Here is a 21,068-nt window from a genome sequence, read left to right on the forward strand (position 1 = left end):
TGTTAAAATAACTAGTGAAGTTTCACTGCTCTTCAGATTTGACAGTTTTTTGCTGGCAAACACGTTAGTTCTGCAGTTGTGTTCTTCTCTGTTGATAAAACTTTTCCTCATCTGAAGGTACTCATTCTTCACGGTTTTCTCATTTTTTTCCCAGCTGTGGCACTATGCTTCATACTTCAAGCTTTGGGAAGGCAAAAGGTTGGGTTTGTGTTGTTTGTTTTTTGTTTGTTTGTTTGTTTGTTTTTTAAGAGAAAATATTCTCCTGAAAAAAAAAAATATTTTTATTTCTTATTCCCCTCTGTTTCTTCTCTAACTGCTTTCACCTTGTTGATAAATGCAAATGAGGAATCTTGCAAGGTTGAAACAGTCCCTTTCATGCCTTACTCCTACCTATTCTAAAGCAGTAGAATAGAGTACAGAGCATCTTCTGAACTTCAAGTGCTGATCTTGAACTGCAGAAATAATGTTAAGTAGTAATATTATTACTAAGTAGGAGCCTGTGATAGTCTCATTTGAAAATATCATCCAAATTTGCTATTCTTTTTTCATTTAAAACATATCAAGCTTAATGAACTTTCACTGACTTAAGGAAAGCTCCAGAAAGGCTTCTCTACCTGCCTGAGAAGGGTGAATCTAGGATGAGGCTGAAGTTCTGAAAACTCAGTTTCACAACACAAATTACAAGCAGTGTTGGACCTGGCAATCTCCCAGCCCAAGGGCTTTATTCTCTTTCAGACTAAAATCAATTAAAATAAAATTAATTACAATCATAATAATGAAGACTTTGGATGGTCTGAAAACTTCATTTGATGTTATCTATGCCTTCTATCAATACCGAAGTCCTTTGCTTCAAGACTAGCCATATATGCTTGGAGATCCAATCTATGTGTTCTACTGTTATTTTTTAAATATCGATACAATTCTCTGCATGGTATAAGAAAATGAATTCAAAGAAATATTAATAAAATTCAGAAATGCTGAATCCTCTTTTTTTTTTTTTTTTTTTTTTAATGCAGCTATACACTGTACCTAAAAATTAGCAAATTGTACAGTTTCATACAACTTTTTTTTTCATGAGTTTTACCGGATAGTTTTACCAGATAAGAATACACAATTAGCATTGAAGATTTGCAGTTTCTAGCCCAGTTGCAATTATATGCATTAGGCAGATGACTAGATGAATGTAGCTCTTGGGGAAGCCGATCAGAGCCCAATGAAGCCAATGAACAGCAATTTGCTACTTTTGAAAGGCCTTGCTTATGGCATTTTGTTCAGTTTAAAGCTTGAGTGCATCACAGCCTTGATTACTAGAAAAGAATCGTTGCAGTACTGTCCACAGACAGTGGTTGTAAATTTGACTGATTTCTATTCAACTATTATATAAGGGTTTTTTTAGTAAATTCAGGTAGTGGATGGGACATTTCATCAAAAGAATTGTACTTATTAGTACTGATGCAATAGCTTTGGTCCAAAGTTTTCATAGCATTTTACAGGCATTAACAGATTAAGTCTCATGTTCTGAGATGGAAAAACAAAGACAGAAGAGTAGCATTACCCTCACTGCGTATGGGAGAGGAGGATGGAGAGGACAAGGAGAAATTTATGTAACATAGCAATATTATTTAATAATGAGTCTCTTTGGTTTTAGCCAATAATCCCCTACCATAAGTGCTTGAATACATCTGCTGTTTGCAGTTGGTTTTCCTCCAGAGAAACTTATTAAATTACAGTAGAAAGAATTAAAGCCTGACTTCCATCTAACCTTGAGCAAGAGAAGTGCACTGCTCCCAGAGGAGTTCTGTCAATGTGCTGGAATGCCCTCACCTTTGCACAGCTCCTCCTTCCTTCAGGCACACCCCTTGGGGAAAAAAACAGGCTAGTCCTGTCCATACATCTACCACCTAGGAAAAAGTGCTGGGGAACAGTCAGGACAAACAACTGAGTCTGCTGCTGGAAAAGGTTGAACCTATCTGTGTTGACCTGTATGCCAGACCAATCCATAAATATTTCAGATCATCAAAACTGCATCTATTCAATGCTTCCAACATGCCTCACAAGTAATACATCTTCCCCAGACTCTTTCTGTTCATAATGTTGAACCATAGCCTCTCAGTATCAAGCAACATTTTGTGTAGGCACTCCAACTGATACGTTTTGAATTCATAGTGCCATTGATAAATCAATCACTAATTGCCAGACTCTGATTCTTTAAGTGTCAGCAAATTTCTGTAGCAGATCACTGGGGAAGAAGGGAAAAAAAAAAAGTGTTCTCAAATTAGAAAGGACCACTTCACAGGCATGAGAAAAATTCTGAAAAAGATGGAGATCCAAGAATATTTCAGCTGCAAAATAATCTTGTATCTTATGTTGGAGCACTTGCACTAATTAAGAATTTTGTAGTGACAGAAATTTTAAGAGTGCCATTTAAAAACACGACATTTAGGATGCCTCTATATGAAGTAAAAGTTGAGAGGCTTAAATTGGGAGAAGCTTTCTGTAATTCTTGTCAAAGCATCTTTTTTTTTTCTTTCTTTTTTTTTTTTTTTATGCCTTAAAAATTCTTGAAAAAAATACAGAAAACAGCAAATGCCTTATGGCTAACATGCCAATTAATATGCTAACTACTAATTTATGTCAGAATAATAAGAATTAATATTGCTCTTTAATATATTTTTAATCAATTAAATCTCTCAGCTATCTGTGTAATATTTAAATGATTAAAGATTCTGCTGATGAAGAAAAGTTCATTTCTATCTTCAAAGAAGGAGCAGGAGAAGAGATGACAGGGAAAATATTCCTTAGTAGTCATTGACACATCCCAGTCATGACTATTTGTTTGTGGCTTGTGACCAACCACCAAATGAGTTGTGACCATTAGCTTTTCAGAGGTGAATACCTCTGAAAACAAAAATAAGACATGAGTATCAACATAGTGAACAAAGACACCAAGATTTCTGGTATTTGACAAATATACTAACAATTCAGTTCTGATTTTCAGGTGAAAAAAGAACAAATCTTTGTGCATATCATTGTACAAAGATACAGTACAAACTGACAACCAACTTCAAATAGCTGAACATGGTGTATCATTCTTGAAAAAGTTAATTGAAGAAGAGACTGGACACTATGTTAACAAAAAAAAATTAGGTGGTCTTCAAATTCCAAGGAAAAAAAAAATAGATGCATTTAGAAGAACTACAGAAAGGTGTGAAATGAGCAAATGGATTACCTATTCTGACTTCTTATTCTTACATCATAGGTAAAAACAAATATACCTGACAGTATTCATATGCCTCTTACGTATCTACGCTAATGTATTAGATTTTAATGCAAAAGTAAGTAATCAAATTAGAAGAAATAAATCAAGTTAAATTGTTATTCACTTTCACAGCTATTTATGACTGATCTTTCTCAAATACAAAAGCAAGTATTGACAATGAAACAATATTTTCAACCTTTCCTTCAAAATAAGTGGAAGTATGGTTCTAAAGATCAGTAGGTTGTTTTCTTGTAATACATGAATATCACCCTGCAGTAAATCATTGGCTTCAAAAGGCACTGTATCTCCTTAAGTGAGGTATGCTGTTGATATCTTCTCCTTTGACTTAGCAGATACAAACTACAGCAGAAACCAATAACCAATAACTTCTCCCCGGGTAAGGTAGCCACTAGATTAGAGAGTCCTTCCCACTCTTTTGCTCTATCAAAGCATAACAACTATGAGAGGTGATAATGATGTTGAAAATACCTATGTCAGAAGTGCAATGCAAAGTAAACGTTAAGGTTCAAATCCTCTCCTCCAAATGATGGAAACTAGTCTGTACTTTCAACATCTGGGCTGATGGTTTTCTTTCCTGAACTGACCGGTGAACAGAAGCATTCAAATACATGCTCTGATAAACAAGCTGAAAATGGTATTAGTCTCAGTTGGTATTTTGTAAACTGAATTCATTGTATCAATTTTCTTATATCACTAAAAAACAATTTACTGAAAATAAAGTTCATACCTCACTTCACTTTAAGAAATGACAGAAGCCAGCTTAAGCCTTTCCCCATTACAATACCCTGTTTGCAGGGCAACGCACCTTGCAAGTTCTGTGCTAATACATGGGTAGGAAAGTAAATGCTCAGCTAGGAAGTTCAATATCAAGTTTCACCATTTTCTCTCAAAACAAAATTTCACACTTCATACACTGAAGCACCTGTCCCTACCATGAAAAGCAGCTTGAGCAGGCTTCTACTCCTCACACCAACCATATTCAGAATCCCCCATTTGTTTCATTATTCAGCTGGCATCCAGATCCCTCTGTTAGCCATTTGCCTTCCCTAATATTTAAATGGATGCAACACAATGCTAACATTTCTTTAAGATTTCCCAATTTACATACTGAATGCTCCAATCCTATCATCCTTTTGACAGCATAGCTCTCTGCATGCACCGCCAAAACAAGCCAGCTCATTATGCTGCTAGACAGCACCAGCATCAATCAGATAGACCTGCTATTCACTTGTTTAAAACAAAAAGGAAAATCCAGAACAGAAAAGCAAACAAGGAAGAGAATATAGGATGTTCAAAGATGTTCTAGTTACTGGCCTAAGTAACCATGATATTACAGTTTTACCTCTGCTCCTCTTGTCTCCTTTTCATGCTATTTCACTCTCTAATGCTCCAGCAAGCTCCATACAGCCAGGCCTAAGGAAAACCTCTTGTAATACAGTTGCAAGAAACTCAGCCAAGGGTAGAGGTTTGGAATACAAAGCAAGTTTCCGGGTATGCAAAATCCGTCTCTGAGATTTATGAACAGTGCAACCAAATATTATTGCTGAACAGCTTTTTTGCCATTTAATTTAATGTAAGGAAACAAAGAAGGCTCTTTTTCAATAAGATTGCTTTGTTTATTCTAAAAAAAAATAATATTAAAAAGCCATCCCCTTAAAGACCAACATTCTCCCTGTGTACACATTTATTAGGTATTTTTCAATCTGCAAAACAAGAGATAACCTGCGACATCAGGCACTTCGTAAAAATTGCCTCAACATGAAATGCAATGAGAGCTTTTCTCCTTCTGATACACCTTTGCCAGCAGCAGTTCTGATAGGCATATTGTTCCCACAGCTGTAATTAACAAATGGAGTTTTTCACAGGTATACACAACAATGCAGTGGATGTTCAAGATCCATTTCTAAAAACTTAACCTTTACTAAATTTTTGTGTTGAAGTATGTCTGCTAATTATTTTCATTCAGTCATATGAAATTGTTATTCAACCACTGGAAGACATTTGTTAACACTACCTAGAATAGTAAAAGTTTCTATTCTATCTAGATTGAGACAGAACCATCGGAAGTAAAGTTGTTATATAAAATATGCTTATTGGATAGTTTTTTTTCTCTGCAGTTGCCCTTAGTTTTTTATTAAAATATGGCAATCACTTTCAGCTGCAGAGTAACATGTCATTTTCAGCCTGAAAAAATAAAAGATTGATAGAAATATTAAGATCTGAAAAATTATTCAAACTTTACCATAGCCTTTGCTATAACCTTCACTTATAAATATTTATCAGAAAAAAAAATATAAAAGGGAAATTATTTAATAATCTGCTTCTCCACCAGCAAGCTTATTATTTGGTAGGGTGCTTTTTTTTTCACAGTTGACTTTGAAGCCTCTTGGTGCAGAAGTTCTCCATCTTCAGCATTCAGGAGTTCAAACAAAGCACTCCACCATACCCCTCTGGGATTGCACAGCCCCCAGGCTAGTTCTGGAGATCAGGCACGCCATGCAGGTTATAGGTGACAAGGGAAAGTGTGCGCCTACAAGCAAAGCTGCCTGTAATAGTAGCCACTGATAAGCTGCTCTAAATAAGAAACTTTGGTCAGGGACCTGTGACCTGAAGGATAACCAACAGCAAAAGCAGTGAGGCGACTACTTACTACCTTGCAGATAGATGATCATTCCTTTGAGACACCGAAAAAAAAAAGAGCTTCCCTTTACGATGGTGAATAAAATGCCAGATGCCCATCTTTATCTTTCATCCATGTTCAAGCAAAATGAAGTTGTCTATGTACAATAAATAGGTTTCTGGCTTTCTGCAAATTAAAACATTTTACTTTGGAGATCTCAGAATATGTTTGAGCTACAATCCAATATTCCCTCAGAAAGACAAAATTTAATTTAGTCAAATATTTGTGCTTACTTTTTGGAGCACAGTGAGTGATGAACTATTCAAAGAAGTTTAAGATAAAGAAGGGCAATAATTAGAAAAGACAAAGAGATGTTAATAATTCATTGGCAGAGAACAAAGAAATTTAGGGTGAAAATTTATTGGTAGAACTTCTCAACAGAATAAAAATACTGATGGAAAAATACCTCAGAAAAAAAACTGATATGTAAACAGCACAATTAAAATATATAATCTGAATGGAATGAAATAGGAAGCATATTCAAGTTATTCTGAATTCATAGAATGCATTGAACCCATGGTAGGCAATGTTTAAAAATCAATTTTGCCGTTTACAGCTCCTTATGACTAGAATTGTGAAAGGTATTCAGCTGTGGAGTCCAGATGCTTAAAGTATTTGGGTCCCCAGCTTCTTTTGACATCCAAAGATGGATAGGCTCCTAACCTCCATCACAGATCTTCATCTAGCATACTGTAGATTTGCACATACTGTTCAGAGCCCTGGGTAAAATTTACATTTTCAAGCTATTCCAGAAATGGAAAACTTTGTACCGGAAACATGAAACCAATTTCAATATCATATTCTGTTCACTCATTTTGCCAGTGAAAAACGGTATGTACATTCAATACTAAGATGAGATGCAATTCAGTGACTCTTAATGGAATTACTAGGTAAAAAAAGAAAAGAAAAAAAAAAAAAAGGTAATAGGTAATAATCAGTACCCAGAGCAACAACACCTGCTACCATTATCTGCAGTCTCCTGAAACCTGATTTTCAGGGCTGTAAAGTTGTCTCTCCTTCCAAGCCTGAACCTGTCATGTTGTGGGGAGCAAGCATGGGAGCAGAAGTTCACAGCAGCTCTTACTGAACTTCCACGAAAAAAATAAACTTAGTTCATCCTCTGTAGAATGTGAAAGTTGGCTGCAATTTAGAAACAGAAACATCCCTGGTCACATCAAGCAATGTTAATATAGTCCTCAGAAATGAGTGGGGTGGTAGTGGAAATTACTGAGTGACACTGGCTTCAGATTGTACAGCACTGAGGAGTCTTGCAGATATCCATTTTAACAAAAATTACCTCTCACCAAACGAAAATTAGCCAGCATGCAAAAGACAGCAAAAGGCAGACTACAGGAAAATGCACGCCTAGGAAACAGGAACAGCTTCAGTTTTCATCTTCAGTTTAAAAGAGAAGAAATTAAAACTCATAGCTTATATCCTTAAATAGCACACTAGAATGAAGAGTTTAATTCGGTTCAGCTGCCACTTATGCTGTATTTAGTTCATATCTAGCAAAGCACATGAAATAATAAAATTATTAGGGACTCCAATATTAAATATTTTGAAATTGTTTTTAGATTTTTTTTCACCTGTTTCAGAGAGATCACCCATCAAAATAATCTAAAACTTCAGTAAATACATGTAAAATCCCTACTAAAATTTAACACCCAGCAGTATATCATTGCACTTAATATTCTGCTCCAATTTCAATAAACATTCATAAGTTAATAAAAACATGCATTTCAGATATTTACCGACAGAATGTATGCAATTAAAAGTCAATTTTGATCATGTGGGCACCTAAATTAGGTTACTTATCTCTCACTTGTCCCACACACGCAACGTCTACTGCTTAATAAGCCATTGGATTTCAGACATTTTCGATTTTGACCCTTTTAAAATGCTCTGTTAGATCACCCGCCATCTGGCAGTGCTTACTCTTGATACCACACTCCCACTGCATTACAGAAGTGTGCTTCTCATAATTACATCTTTAATGTGATAGATATATGCAACACTAGAATTCCCAAGCTGGCAATAGATGGGCTGAAGGGACAATTTGGGCAACGCATCTTTTTACTAGGTCTACGTTAAAAGCACATTCAGTTGTGTCAGTTGCATTCTCAACAGAAAGCTATCATGGGAACTATGCATTCAATTATTATTTTTTTTCTTTTTTTTTAAGTTCTTTGCTTACAAGACCCTGTGAAGAATGACAAGTTCAAAATGCCAGGGAGAAGTTAGCCCAACAGCTCAGTATTTCCTAGCTAGAAGACTCAGTAAGAATGGGAACTATGTAGTAGGGCTAAAAAATATCAATAAAACCATCGGTGTGTCATTCCCATTTGTATAAAATGATTTTTTATATCTTAAAGAAGGGATGGAGTGGGAGAAACAGAATGAAGTTGTTGTCCTCAAAAACAAAAAATAAATAAATAAATAAAACAATATTACCCAGTTGATCTGTCACAGACAGATCACTATGTTCCTACAAACTGTCAGATGAGAACTATGAGAGGTCTATAAGCAGAATTTCACTACCTGAGAGATAAACCATAATAAGTTATTTAAATAAAAGACAGAAAACACAGGATGTATTTAGGAAGTCACCCACATAGCAGTTTCCAAGAAGACTGGACACACGGCTCTAAAAAACAAGACATCTCTGAAATATTCATAGAAGCATAGAATGGTTTGATTTTGAAGGGACCTTAAAGGTCATCTAATTCCAACCCTACCATAGGCAGGGACACCTCCCACTAGAACAGGTTGCTCAACGCCCCATCCAGCTTGGACTTTCAGGGATGGGGCATTCACAATATTCTGGTAAGGTGAATAATGAGAAAGGTCCCAACTTAACAGATGAAGATTGAAGGATATGCATGCTTTATTTTGTCACCAATGTTTTGATTCCAAATTTCTGTCTTACAGACTAATCCCTAGCTGGACCAAAAAATAAAAAAATAAAATCTCTGCTTTTCTACTGAGCTTGTCTGGCACTAAAGCAAAGGTGAACCAGACTGACAGATGAACTTGGCTGTGTCATTTCCACTGAGAAATCAAATGAAAACAAGCACATACACAGCCATCACAATGAACCAAGCCCAGGATGTATTTGGGGAACCCAGAAGCTTGCTAGTATGTGTTGTGAGGTAATAACAGTAATAGGTTTTATGGGGCAGTATTGCCTACTACTTGTTTCATAGTAATTTCTGTACTGCTCATATACCAGAAGTTCTCCTGGCATGAACAGATAAACAGAAGTCACACAAGAGTGACTGATGGAAAACCTCTCAGCAGTCATGTGAAGCTTGATTGCAAGCTGGTCTTCCAGCTGGACACTGGTCTTCCACCCATACACGTACTCCATCTCTACAGTAGAATTGGATAGATCTTGATAGATCTTTAAGATACTGTACGTATGTTAAAAAGGTTCTGTATAGTGCCCATACTTGTGACCTGGAGAAAGCTTAAATAATCACTTATCATTAGGATCCTATTATTTATTTAGGATCCTATTATTTATTACCCTAAATTCACTGCAATCTACAGATTTGCTCAAGGTTGAGGTCACTTCAGAACAACACGGTCTCTCACTGCTGTCATGGCATAGAGAAACAAAGGTCTGGGGAGTTATTGTAGGCTGCAACAGAACCAGACAAGAAAACATCAGTGCTTCAGTATTTCCTCTGCTGACAGGAGAAAAAAGTCTGGAAGCAACCAGAACGTGGTACATATGTAATTGGACGGTTTGATTCCTAAATGCATGAACACTGAAGTCAAGTTATTCTTCTATGGGGCTTTTCACATACTGAAGGTTTAAGATGAACATAAGCTTCAATGGATTTCAGACTAAGAACTAGATGAAAAAAATAATAACAAATAAAACAAAATGCAACCTAAATGATTTTTACATAGATTGGCTATTTTAAATTACATAAATTCAAAATAATAAAGAGATAATAAAGAGACACTTACTCCTGACAATACCAGACTGGACTATCATTTACTATGTTTAACTAGCGTTGACTATTAGCATAAAGCTACATGTGTTTTTTTCAGCAGAAAACAAAATATCATATATATATATCATATATATCAATTATATATATTTTAATAAATTATTTTTGTAGAGATACAAAATGTATTAATGTCATCAACACACTAAATTCCAATAATGTAGCAAATTGTTAATTAATATGCTTTGTTAGATGAGACAACCATAAACAGCACATAAGTTAATAAAATAAGAACCAAATTATATTCTTAACTATACGATGTAATTCAAATTGTAGGGATTTCACTGGCATAAGTAAGAACAGGTTTTAGGGGGAGTTCAGTTTTTTGATTTTATTTTGTTTGTGGAGTTTTTTAAATATATAATGGCTACAGACTGCGTTTCTTTTGTAATCAAATGAACATTTTCTAAACACGTGTTTACTCTAGACTTGTTCCAGCTGCATTGCAACCGAGGTAGTAAGATTATTTCAAAATATCATGCAGCTTGCCTGAATCTGACTATCATCAGATTAAAAGATATTAGCAGAGATTTTATGGAAGCTAAATGACAGTGTCCTTGAAGTAGTATTGACATTGCAGCTGATACAGTTTTTGGTCATTAACATACCTTACTACGTGTCTAGAACGAGTCCTCCAATAATTAGAGCTGAATACACTATGACTTTTAAAATTAAATCATGCCTCTGGGAAAGAATCAGGGAATAGACAGCTAAAGGACTTTCAAGCAATTAATAAGAACTGTACTGTCAGGTTAAAAATTAAACATTGCAAAGTAGGTTAAGAGTTTCTTCACTCAAAAATCACATGTTGACATAGAAGAAGCTCTCAAGCATTCAGTTGAGTGCACAGATGAGAATGGATATTGCTTATTTAAATCCAAATGAAGCAAATTTATCTAACTTATTCCCTTCTCCCTAAGAATAGTATTTTGCCTTCTACTGTTTTCAAACCTAGCTGCTCAAAAAAAGCTAACAAAGTTTAATTAAACTCTGCAATGTCACTGCTCATAGGAAGATACCAAACCACAGGTAGATATTCACACTTTTTACGTGACATCTTATCTCATAGATCCCTATTTCTGAGTACCCTAAAAAGCCTATCCCAAACTGAACAATCAGAAACTATGTCTCTGAAATTTTGACTTGATTACATAAGCATAAACAAACCTACGCAACTTATCAATCAAGCATTATGCATTTTCACTCAGCTTTGTGATCATTATAAACCCTGAAACAAATCCTAGATCCAGACCTTTATTATGCCACATTTTTATACAGTTTTCCAATTCACAGTTCCCTCCATATACTCAAGCCCGAGAAACAAAATAGAAAAACAAAACAAAAATAAAAACAACAACAACAAAAAGATGTAAAAGAATTATAGCATTGGTTATTGTCATGAGTTAACAAATAAAATAGCAGTAGGCATTGAAAACATTGTGGTCTTGCTCAATGGGAATAAAGAATAGGTACTTTTTTCCCCAACTGCCCAAGCATGATTCTGATCTTATGAGATCCAAATTTTTATTAAGATTATAATTCTCCATGTAAGTACTTTTTTTCTCCCTGTATTCAAAACAACAAAAATATCAGAAAACATTTCTGTCAGGATGTTGATCATCCCAGGTCAAAGGTTACAGACTTGCATAGAAGTCCCCCAAAACATCATCTTTTAGATTAATCACGGGAATTCTGTAATGTATTGGTTTGATTTGTAGTAGTTTTATCTTTGATTTGGGTTGCTGGTTTTTCACTGGGTTGATTTTTGGTTTCACACATATCTCAAAGTCAGTACATGCACCTTTACTTAGATTATGAAGACACTGAATGTTCTAAAACTAAGTATCCTGTACTTGTTTACTTCCTCATAAGCAATACTGATGATGAACTTCAAAACAACCCTAGTTAAATTAAAAGTATATCAGAAAATGGAGGAGTTATTTATTCAAGTTGCAGTTACTGAGCTTTGTCTGCTGTACACACTGCTTTGTACTCTTGTGTATGTAATGTTAAAATTTTGAAAGAAAATGCAATGAATGGACTGTTATTCCAGGACTAGAATGGACATAATAAAAATTGTGAAATGTTGGACATGGATGTGAGCTCAAATGATGCATTATAATTCCACATTATCCGGAGACAGGAGCATGAACTATCAATAAAACAAATTGCTTTCCTTGCACAAATAGAAGCATAATCTTCCCCACATCCCCTAGAGGCACAGAATGTGAGTGGCTGCAGCACCAACCTCAGGTGGATTCAGCAGGCTTTCTGTTGTGGTTCTTGAAGAAAATCACAAAGGACACTAGAAAACAAGACCCTCAGGAACCCAAAGGCACAACTCACACTTCTATATATCTGTTTTCACTCATGCATGCTTATAAATTGTATAAAACCAAATGCCAGTAGCTAGCTTTAGTCACCTATTTCACAACAAATGAATCAGTGACAGGCAATGATGAGACATTATTCAATATTAAAAATAATAGGAACTGAAGATGAAAAAGAATCAAATTCATATCTGGCCCATATTCTACATCAAAGCATTTCCAAGAGAATAATTTGTTGCTTGTTTTTGGTCCTGCTTACTTGCCAACACCAACCTTGATGAGAGTTGCGCTTTACTTGGAGAACTATTATAAAGCTTAATATATAACTTACTGTTGGAAAGTAATGTTTTCTGACATTATAAATGAATTATTTAGCTTAATGCTACAAAATTTTCATTCTATCCTTTGGGGCATTTACAAATGTAAAGTGCTAAAATGTTTGAATTTAGTAAATCAAATGCCATATACTGCTAATGATTGTTTCAATACTAAATGTTTATCTATGTTTAGTGATGTACAAAGAGCAAATATACATGTAATAGGAATAGCTTAATGGGAAGAAGTTTTTCTTTAATGTAAATATTAAAAATCTAATGCCATGTAAATATATAAAAGACAGCCCCAGCTAAACTGTGCTTCTGTCATAAAAAAAAGTAGATTAAAAAAAAAAAACAGTTTGTACAAGAATGTATAAATACTCCATTAACAATAAGCAAATAACTCAAAGTGTCAATATCATAACAAAGCCTTATCACTAATCATAAGTAACATTTAGAATCTGAAACTACAGGTATTTCCTACTGGTAAACTACCAGTGACATAATGTATCCTTTAAAACCGACAATAATTTGTAACTGATCTATTTAATATAAATCAACACAATTTATCTATTTGATTTTACATAAATATAACTATACAAATCACATATATGTATGATACTAAACATTGTCTTAATCACGTATTACTTCCCAACTCTACGGCTCTGTATAAACCTAAGTAGGTAACAGCTCACAAAAAGATAAAGCTCATTAGCTTCAACTGAGACATTACAGACATGTGACAAATGAGAGGGACAAAGTGCTTACCCTAAGCTTCTTAAAATATGTTATAGGTACAACACGTAGAGTGAAGACAAAGAAGAACAAGTATCAAATCAATACAAACATAAATTTTAGAAATATGTACATGAGCTGCCCATAACACGCAGAGTCCACCACATCAGGGTGACTGCTGGTATTCGAGGCAGGTCCAAAAGGTACATACAAGCTAAAAAGAAGACTGATGCACAAGACAAATTCATGTTCGAAATGGATGGAAGTATAATAATTAATAATAATAACAATAATAATAATAATAGCATGAGGCACATGACTATTATGACTTACACTTTGGCTTGTATTTAACTGAAAAAAGCTGCATGTGTGCATGACAACATGGATGGATCAAACTGTACAAAATGAGATAATTCTTTTTTAAGGGCAACATACAAAAATTCTGGAAGTAACCAGATTTATACAAACATTGTGTCTTTCACTGTGACTAAAACACTTAAAAAACTTACATTGAATTTAGATACAAGGTACGATCAATAGAGATTTATATGATTTATAAGGGTTTATGTGATAAATGTCAGAGGTTTTTATAATTGTCAAATTTGTATACAAAAACCTTTGATTGCTTTTGAAAAAAAAAAAAAAATGCATGTGTCATTCCAGTTTAAAATCTGGCATACTTGTATTATTCGCTATTTTTTGAAAATTTCTGTTGTAAGTTCTAGAATTAACTCTGCTTTTTCTTTTCCGTTATCATCAAAATAAGGCTTTGTGCTTCTTGTATAAAGGAGACCTTAGTTAGAGGGACTCTGCCAATACAAAATGGCAATAGATTATTATTGTTGCACAGGAGTTCATACTTTGTATTCATCTTACACAGGAAAGGGACTTTCACCACTGCCTGCATTATACCTCCTGACCCACCACATCATCAGACAACTCTCTATCACAGTCCAACTTGACTTCAGCTTGAAGCCAATTAAAATTTCAGTTGCCACTTTCAGTCAAAGCCTGTTCTGAAACACCAAATTGAAAACTGTAACCATCAGAGCATGCAGACTACATTTACTCGCACACATTAGTCCCACTCAGTCTTTCTCATTAAAACATTCCTCTCCCTTGTGACTCTTGAGGTAGTAGCATCTCTGTTTTGTTTTTAGTTCACATACTACAGATGCTCTAGCTGATGTAGTAATGAAAGGAAGATTTCCATGATAAGGGGAGTTTCTTTGTGCACGCATTGACAGGGAGATGCCATAAGGTCAGACCCAACAGGCCAGGCACATGCATGCAAACCCCCTGAGAATTCATGAAACTCCTGATGTCCCTGAGTGATAGCCACCAAGCACTCATCTGAAAAAATGGCCACAGTACATCCATTTCCAATGATATCAGGAGCCAGTAAAGTAGAGAAGCTGCCCAAATCTCATGTCTACAATAAATCTGCTGTGAAATGCATGAAACCACTATGGCAGCCCAAGAACCCTTTGCAGTTGCTGGGGTCTCCCCCCGGCTTTGTGCTGCTTTGTTTCATGGCTGGCTCCGCAATGCCTTCCCGAGGTTGCTCTCACACACACAAGCAGGTACAGCTGAAGGCTCCTGGTATCTCACAGCAAGCATGAAGGACTGCAATAAACACTACCACTGATGGTAGATTTTGTGACTCATGCAACTCAACAGAATTGCTGTCCAGGTTCAGAGAGGCAGCAATCACAGCTGGGAAGAGACAAACAGAGATCCTTGGGTGTGCATTAGGTGTTCGGTTTACGTAACAGCTTTAACATTAGACGTTAACCTCAGAAAACTGGGAAGAGACAACCAGGAACAAAACGGTCCCCTTGTGGAAATATTATGCAATATTTATGGTATTCAATTCTCCAAGGATGTATCTGTGTGGTAAAGAGCAAATTCATCCCTGAAACATAGGCAGGACAAAGAGCCATAAAAGTAGACACCAAGCCCAGCAAGGATGAGAGTACATTCATACGGCCCTGAGTTTCTTCACAATTTCTTCACTTCTGCACACACCAAAAAGGGTAATATGAGGGCACAGGGATACTGCCTGCCCCCCCTCCCTACACCATACAGCCAAATTGCTCAGTGTCAATAAACATGAAAAAATTTATAAATAGCAGAAAAGAATGAGGTCAGTAACTAACCAAATGCATCAAAATATTCCAGCAAAAGCATGCAAGCACTTGGAACTGGAAAAACAGAAATAGATGAGAATCCACAGAAGCCCGTATCACAGTTTTCCCATCTCCTATGTGGATAACCCATCATTCCCCTAAGTGTGCCTGTATTCAAAATTTACTGTAATGTCCATTTTCACATGTGCTACAAATATCCTAGTCATAGCTACATGTACAAGCTTACCCTAAGTGTTCCCATTTTGATACTGGGAAACATTTGTCTTTTTACCTTTTCGTTGTTACATTGATAGAAAATTTAGTTCTTTCCCTTGGCGTCATCCACGTTAACACAGTGAAACTAGAATACCTCTGTCTCTTTGGAAGTTTTACGGCTTGTCTACCTACAAACATTACACTCTTACAAAATGCAAAAACATCAAAACAACTCCACCCTTATAGATGCCTTTACTCTGGAACAGAGACACTGTCAGGATGCGCTGACTGGCACTGTCCTTATTCCTGCATAGGAAGATGAATTTACTACATAGTGCAACATAGTAGCCCATGTCTATAAACACTGGCACCCAAAAAGAGTAGTACCTTTATACAGTTACAATTATTTCAGGAGAAATGGCACAAGCAGATCACTGTAATTTCTCACTGTAACTGTCCTACTGGATAAAGAACTGGGTTTGGATAAGCCCTCATCATCTAAGTCTGGAAAAATATTATGAACTATGAACTTTATTTCAAGAATCAAACACTTTAATACTAATAAAATAAATACACAATAACTCCCTCAGAAAATATAGTTACTTTAAGAATATGGAGATTATAGGACTGAAAGGGTGCAGTGTTGCTTATTCCTACTAAAAAAAAAAAAAAAAAAAAAAAAATGGAAAGCAAAGCAAGCATACACTATGATCTCTAAACCTTCCCACAGGAAGAATCAGGACAGCATTAGAAGATATTTGTGTAAGGAAACATAATCAACATGTTTATCGCCTATCTGATACATCACCTTTTAGAGCTGCATGTTACAAAATACGATTTGTAACCTTATCCTGCCCAGGACACTGTTGGACAGAGTACCCCGCTTGGACCCTGAGCTTACAACAAAACAAGTGACTTGACTCCCTGTAATAACCTCATTCATTTTAATGGCATCCTGATGTGAATCAAGTCACCCATGCACACTGGTGGGAAGGCAAGAGGCTACCGGAGCCACGGTGCCCTGCTGCTTGCCCTCCTGCTGGCAGACGGGCAGCATGAGGACCCGTGGTTGTCCCCATTGGTGCACCTGCTGGTGCAGCACAGCAGGCTAGAAAGGGGAAAGGTACTCCAGGAGCTGATGCTGCTCCTGGCCTCCAGGGAGCCAGCAATTTTAAGCCAGGATGAGGTGCCGGCCCTACCCTGCTCTGGGACTTGACAGTGTGTAGCAAGCACAGCTTGCTGCCCAGCACTTCATCCTGAACAGTCCCACAGAAACTCAGGTTTGCGAGTATTTCCTCACGTTTCCTCATGGAGTATGTTCTATTCAGCTTATTTTTGTGTGAGATGTATGTGACTGCTGAAAGTGCTGGATTTCCCTTTTTTAAAAAAGGGTCTCCAGTGTGATTCACTTATTATGTATACGCTGAGCGGTCAATTCAAGCTCTTGATCAAATATGCTTAACAACACTGGTATTTCTTCAGCAAATACCAGAGAGCAGTAAATTTACAAAGGTACACAGGCAGCTAGTCTGTGTAGTAAAATGAAATAATCCTTCATTTAAGACACAGTTTTAATACCTCTTCCCGGGAATTTATTTGCCCAGCTTTTCACAAGATCAGTCCGATTTTGCACGTATCTAACCCACTGCCAAAGCTACCCAGAGCAGCGTGTGCCGGGGCACCTCTGAGAGCCCCAGCCCGGTACGCAGCGCTAGCTTGGACAAAGTTATCTCCCTCCAGCTCCGCCAAAGCCGCCCCTCCGGCGGTCGTGGGTGTCAGCGACACGGCTCTGGGTGCTGCCGCCGCACCCTGCCCGCCCGGGCGGCCCGGGACGACCCCACCGCGGCCTCCCCGGTGCAGCACGCTGGAGAGCGCCGGGAGGGAAGGGAAGGGAAGGGAAGGGAAGGGAAGGGAAGGGAAGGGAAGGGAAGGGAAGGGAAGGGAAGGGAAGGGAAGGGAAGGGAAGGGAAGGGAAGGGAAGGGAAGGGAAGGGAAGGGAAGGGAAGGGAAGGGAAGGGAAGGGAAGGGAAGGGAAGGGAAGGGAAGGGAAGGGAAGGGAAGGGAAGGGAAGGGAAGGGAAGGGAAGGGAAGGGAAGGGAAGGGAAGGGAAGGGAAGGGAAGGGAAGGGAAGGGAAGGGGCAGCCCTGCAGCCCGTCGGGCCGGGCGCGGCGCAGCCCGGCGAAGTTTCTGCGGGTGTCGGTGCGGAGCCGTGCGGGGCGCCCCGGGCGCCTGCCACCCCTGCGGGCGCGCCGCGCTCACCTGAAGTCGCTGTAGGGGTGGATGATCCAGAACCCCGCAGTTTTAACCCTTTCCTGCTCCTTCTCCACCGCCTTCTGGCTGCCGAACATGCGGAGGGAGAATTTGTTGACCCCCGGCTGCAGCATGGAGGTGAACTGCCGCTGCATGAAGCCGTACTGCCGCCGGGGACCCTCGGCATCCTCGAAGCCCACGGCGGGCTCCTCGCCTCCGCCGCCGCCGTCCACTTTGAAGCACACGGAGTTGCCATGCTCCTTCACGCCGCTGCCCCCGCCGCCGGGGCTGCTCTGGGCTTTCTCCGCCGGGGCCGCCGGCTTGGCCGGGAAGGCGTTGGCGCTACCCTCGTCCCGGCTGCCGGGAGAGGAGCTGCGCTTCCCAGCCTCCATGCTGCGCGCCCCGGCCGCGGGAGATCGCGAGGGGTGCCTGGGTGCCTGGGTGCCGGTGCCCTTCAGCGGCTCGGTTCGGCTCGGCTGGGCTTGGCTGCGCTCGGCTGGGCTCGGCTGGGCTCAGCTCCGCTCCGCCGCGCCGCCCGGCATGGCCAGCGCCGCCGACACTGAGCCGCGCTCCGGCGCAGGGCTGGCACCGCTTCCCCTCGCCCGCCCCCTGCCGGCGGCCGCTCCGCTCCGCGCCGCCCGCCTGACATTGAGCGCCCCGGAGTCCTTCAGGGGCTGGGGCGGCCGGGACGAGGGGACGGGGCGGGGCGGGGAGGGACGGGGCAGGCCCGGCCTCCCTCACCGACCGGCCTCCTCCGTCCCTCCCTCCCTCCCTCTAACACGGGCGAAGCGTGGGGTTCCCGTGGGGTGTGGGGGGGCTGCCCCGTGGGTTCGCGTGTAACGGGTGAGGGAAAGGTGAGAGGGACCCCGAGCGGGCAGTGGCGGCTGGAGGTAGGGGCTCGCCCCCTCCGCGCTGATTGCCCCCACGGGACGTGGGTTGAAGGGCTGGGGGCGGCCAGGTGGCGGTGTCCACGCGTGGTCTGGGATGGGTGCCTCTGGTACCCGGCCAGGCGTGAAGTGGCGGTGAGGCCGCGTGCAGGTGGGCGCTTTTCACGTGGGCCTCGAGGATGCCGACGTTCCTGCGTCACGGGGGATCCGGAGCTCAGCTCGCTCTGCCTCAGCAGCTGTAGCTGAGAAGCTGCCGGGAGGCAGCTGGCAGAGAAGAGGGTGATGGGTGGGAAGCAGGAGCTCCCACGTACCATAAGAGTTGGCTAAGAGGAAATACGACATGCATTGTTTGGGGTATCTGCACAAATAATCCTGGAGACTTTTGGCAGAGTGGTGGAAAGATCCTCCAAAACCTCAGGTGTGCACTGACAATAGTGTGTAATATCTGGGGAGCTGTAGGGAGAAGTAGCATGTGAAAGCACTTCAAGTACTTCCAAGCCTGTCAGTGGTACACAGTCGTTTACAAGCCATGAGTACCTTGGTCTTTGCTGTGAAAAGTGGCAGATGTTGATATTTACCCCTAAAGGGGATGAGTTTACCTGGGTTACACAACGATGGAGAATCGATACCTGCAGATGGTACTACAGGAGCTATAACATTATGCACATCTGCAAAACCATAGAGGCATGTATGAAGCACAGGTGGCTGAGAGCTAGGGGTCCACATCTGGTCCTTGATATAGGTTTGTTTTTCACACATTCTCAACACAATTTTCATTTTACATCTTAAGAATATGTGAATAAGGAATTAGTAACATCTCCCAAGCTTGGCTCTGTTATTTTCAACAGTATTTGTCACTGTGCTGTTATCCAGTTCTTCCTTTAAAAAAAAAAAAAATGGTTAAAACAAACTGGATAGAGAAGTGCAAAAATACACAACACAATTTGCACGGTGCAGATCAGGCATGCTGGGAAGCTGTGTTTCAAAATGGATGTAAGAGCTTTTCTCAGCAGTTCTATCTCTAATGCTGTTGATGCACAGTGCACTGGAACATGTAAGGTTCATATGATGTTAACATGTTGTTAAACGTAGAAGGTGTTAACATTAATGTGGTGTTAGTGTGGAAGAGGATGGCAAACAAAGATGCAGCATTGCTGAAGGCTGGGCAGTGACCAGGATGGGAAGGAATATGCTTACAGCTTGATTGGTAGAGGGCTAGCATATATAAGCCTTCCCCATCTGGAGTGATACTTCCCTGTATGATTTTATCCTAAAACAGTGAAGAGTGTGTGCACAGCTGCTGATGGCTCATGCACAGCTGCTGATAGACAAAACCCTCTTACTGGTTTATCCCCAGATGATGTCCGCCTCCTTCCCTCATCCAATGTCTGTCACCAAATTACAATAAAAAGTAAGAAACTTATTGTTTTGTGTTTTTTTGTTACTGCTTTGTGAGAGAATTAGCTCACATCATATCTGACAGGAACCCACAAAGGCAAAGGATAAAAAGGCTAAGTCACACCCTGTTTTTCCACATACTCACATGGTTTACCACTTCAGTGTCAGTGGAACTGACAGTTTCCATACTTCGGTCATGTATACGTTGAAACCTTACTTTTCTTCTGAGAGAAAGTAATTTTCCTACTTCTTCTCTTATTATTTCAGCGGTCTTTTGCACACAGCCCTTGACCTGAATGGTCTCTTCCCAGCATAAGCTACACAGCAGCTAGTCATGTACAGGAGAAAATAGGCTTGTAATGGAGTAAATCAGAACAGTGAAATGGAGACATTTGCAGCTGCAGTAAGCAGCTTCTGATGTACTTTCTTTAATTGGAAAAGTGGTGACATTGTATTAGTGGTGACAGTCCTTCATTTCTGGATTATGAAAGTTATACGCAACGAGAACATCCAATTTCTTATCTTATGAAATTGTGCTTTTACTTGTATTTAATGTTTCATTTTGTCAATGTTAACTTATCCTTACTTAGTATGGACTCCAGAGCTATCAGAGTGATTTCCCCTACCTAATTGCTCCCCATATAAGAACATAGAAATACTCTTATTTCTTTTGGTGTATTATATAAATTAGAAAATGGTTTATTGTATTAAAACATCATATGATTTTAGAGAATTTGTAAATGAGAGGGAAAAAAAAAAAAACACACACACAATTATGTAACATTCTCTGCATGTTTTGGGAACACTCGATGTGTATAAATTCCACA

At 39.3% G+C, this 21,068-nt stretch overlaps 1 protein-coding gene across 1 annotated transcript in view; it reads right to left on the minus strand.

The window, feature by feature from the left end:
• HCN1 (hyperpolarization activated cyclic nucleotide gated potassium channel 1) overlaps nt 1–18,537 on the minus strand; it is a 205,831-nt gene extending 187,294 nt beyond the window's left edge. Inside the window, exon 1 of the mRNA XM_027446808.3 lies at nt 17,966–18,537. Coding sequence (XP_027302609.3) covers nt 17,966–18,348 — 383 coding nt within the window. The 5' untranslated portion in view covers nt 18,349–18,537. The remainder of the gene's footprint in view (nt 1–17,965) is intronic.
• Between the last annotated feature and the right edge of the window lie 2,531 nt (nt 18,538–21,068).

The sequence above is a fragment of the Anas platyrhynchos genome, chromosome Z (assembly GCF_047663525.1).
Source record: "Anas platyrhynchos isolate ZD024472 breed Pekin duck chromosome Z, IASCAAS_PekinDuck_T2T, whole genome shotgun sequence".
Taxonomy (NCBI): Eukaryota; Metazoa; Chordata; class Aves; order Anseriformes; family Anatidae; genus Anas; species Anas platyrhynchos.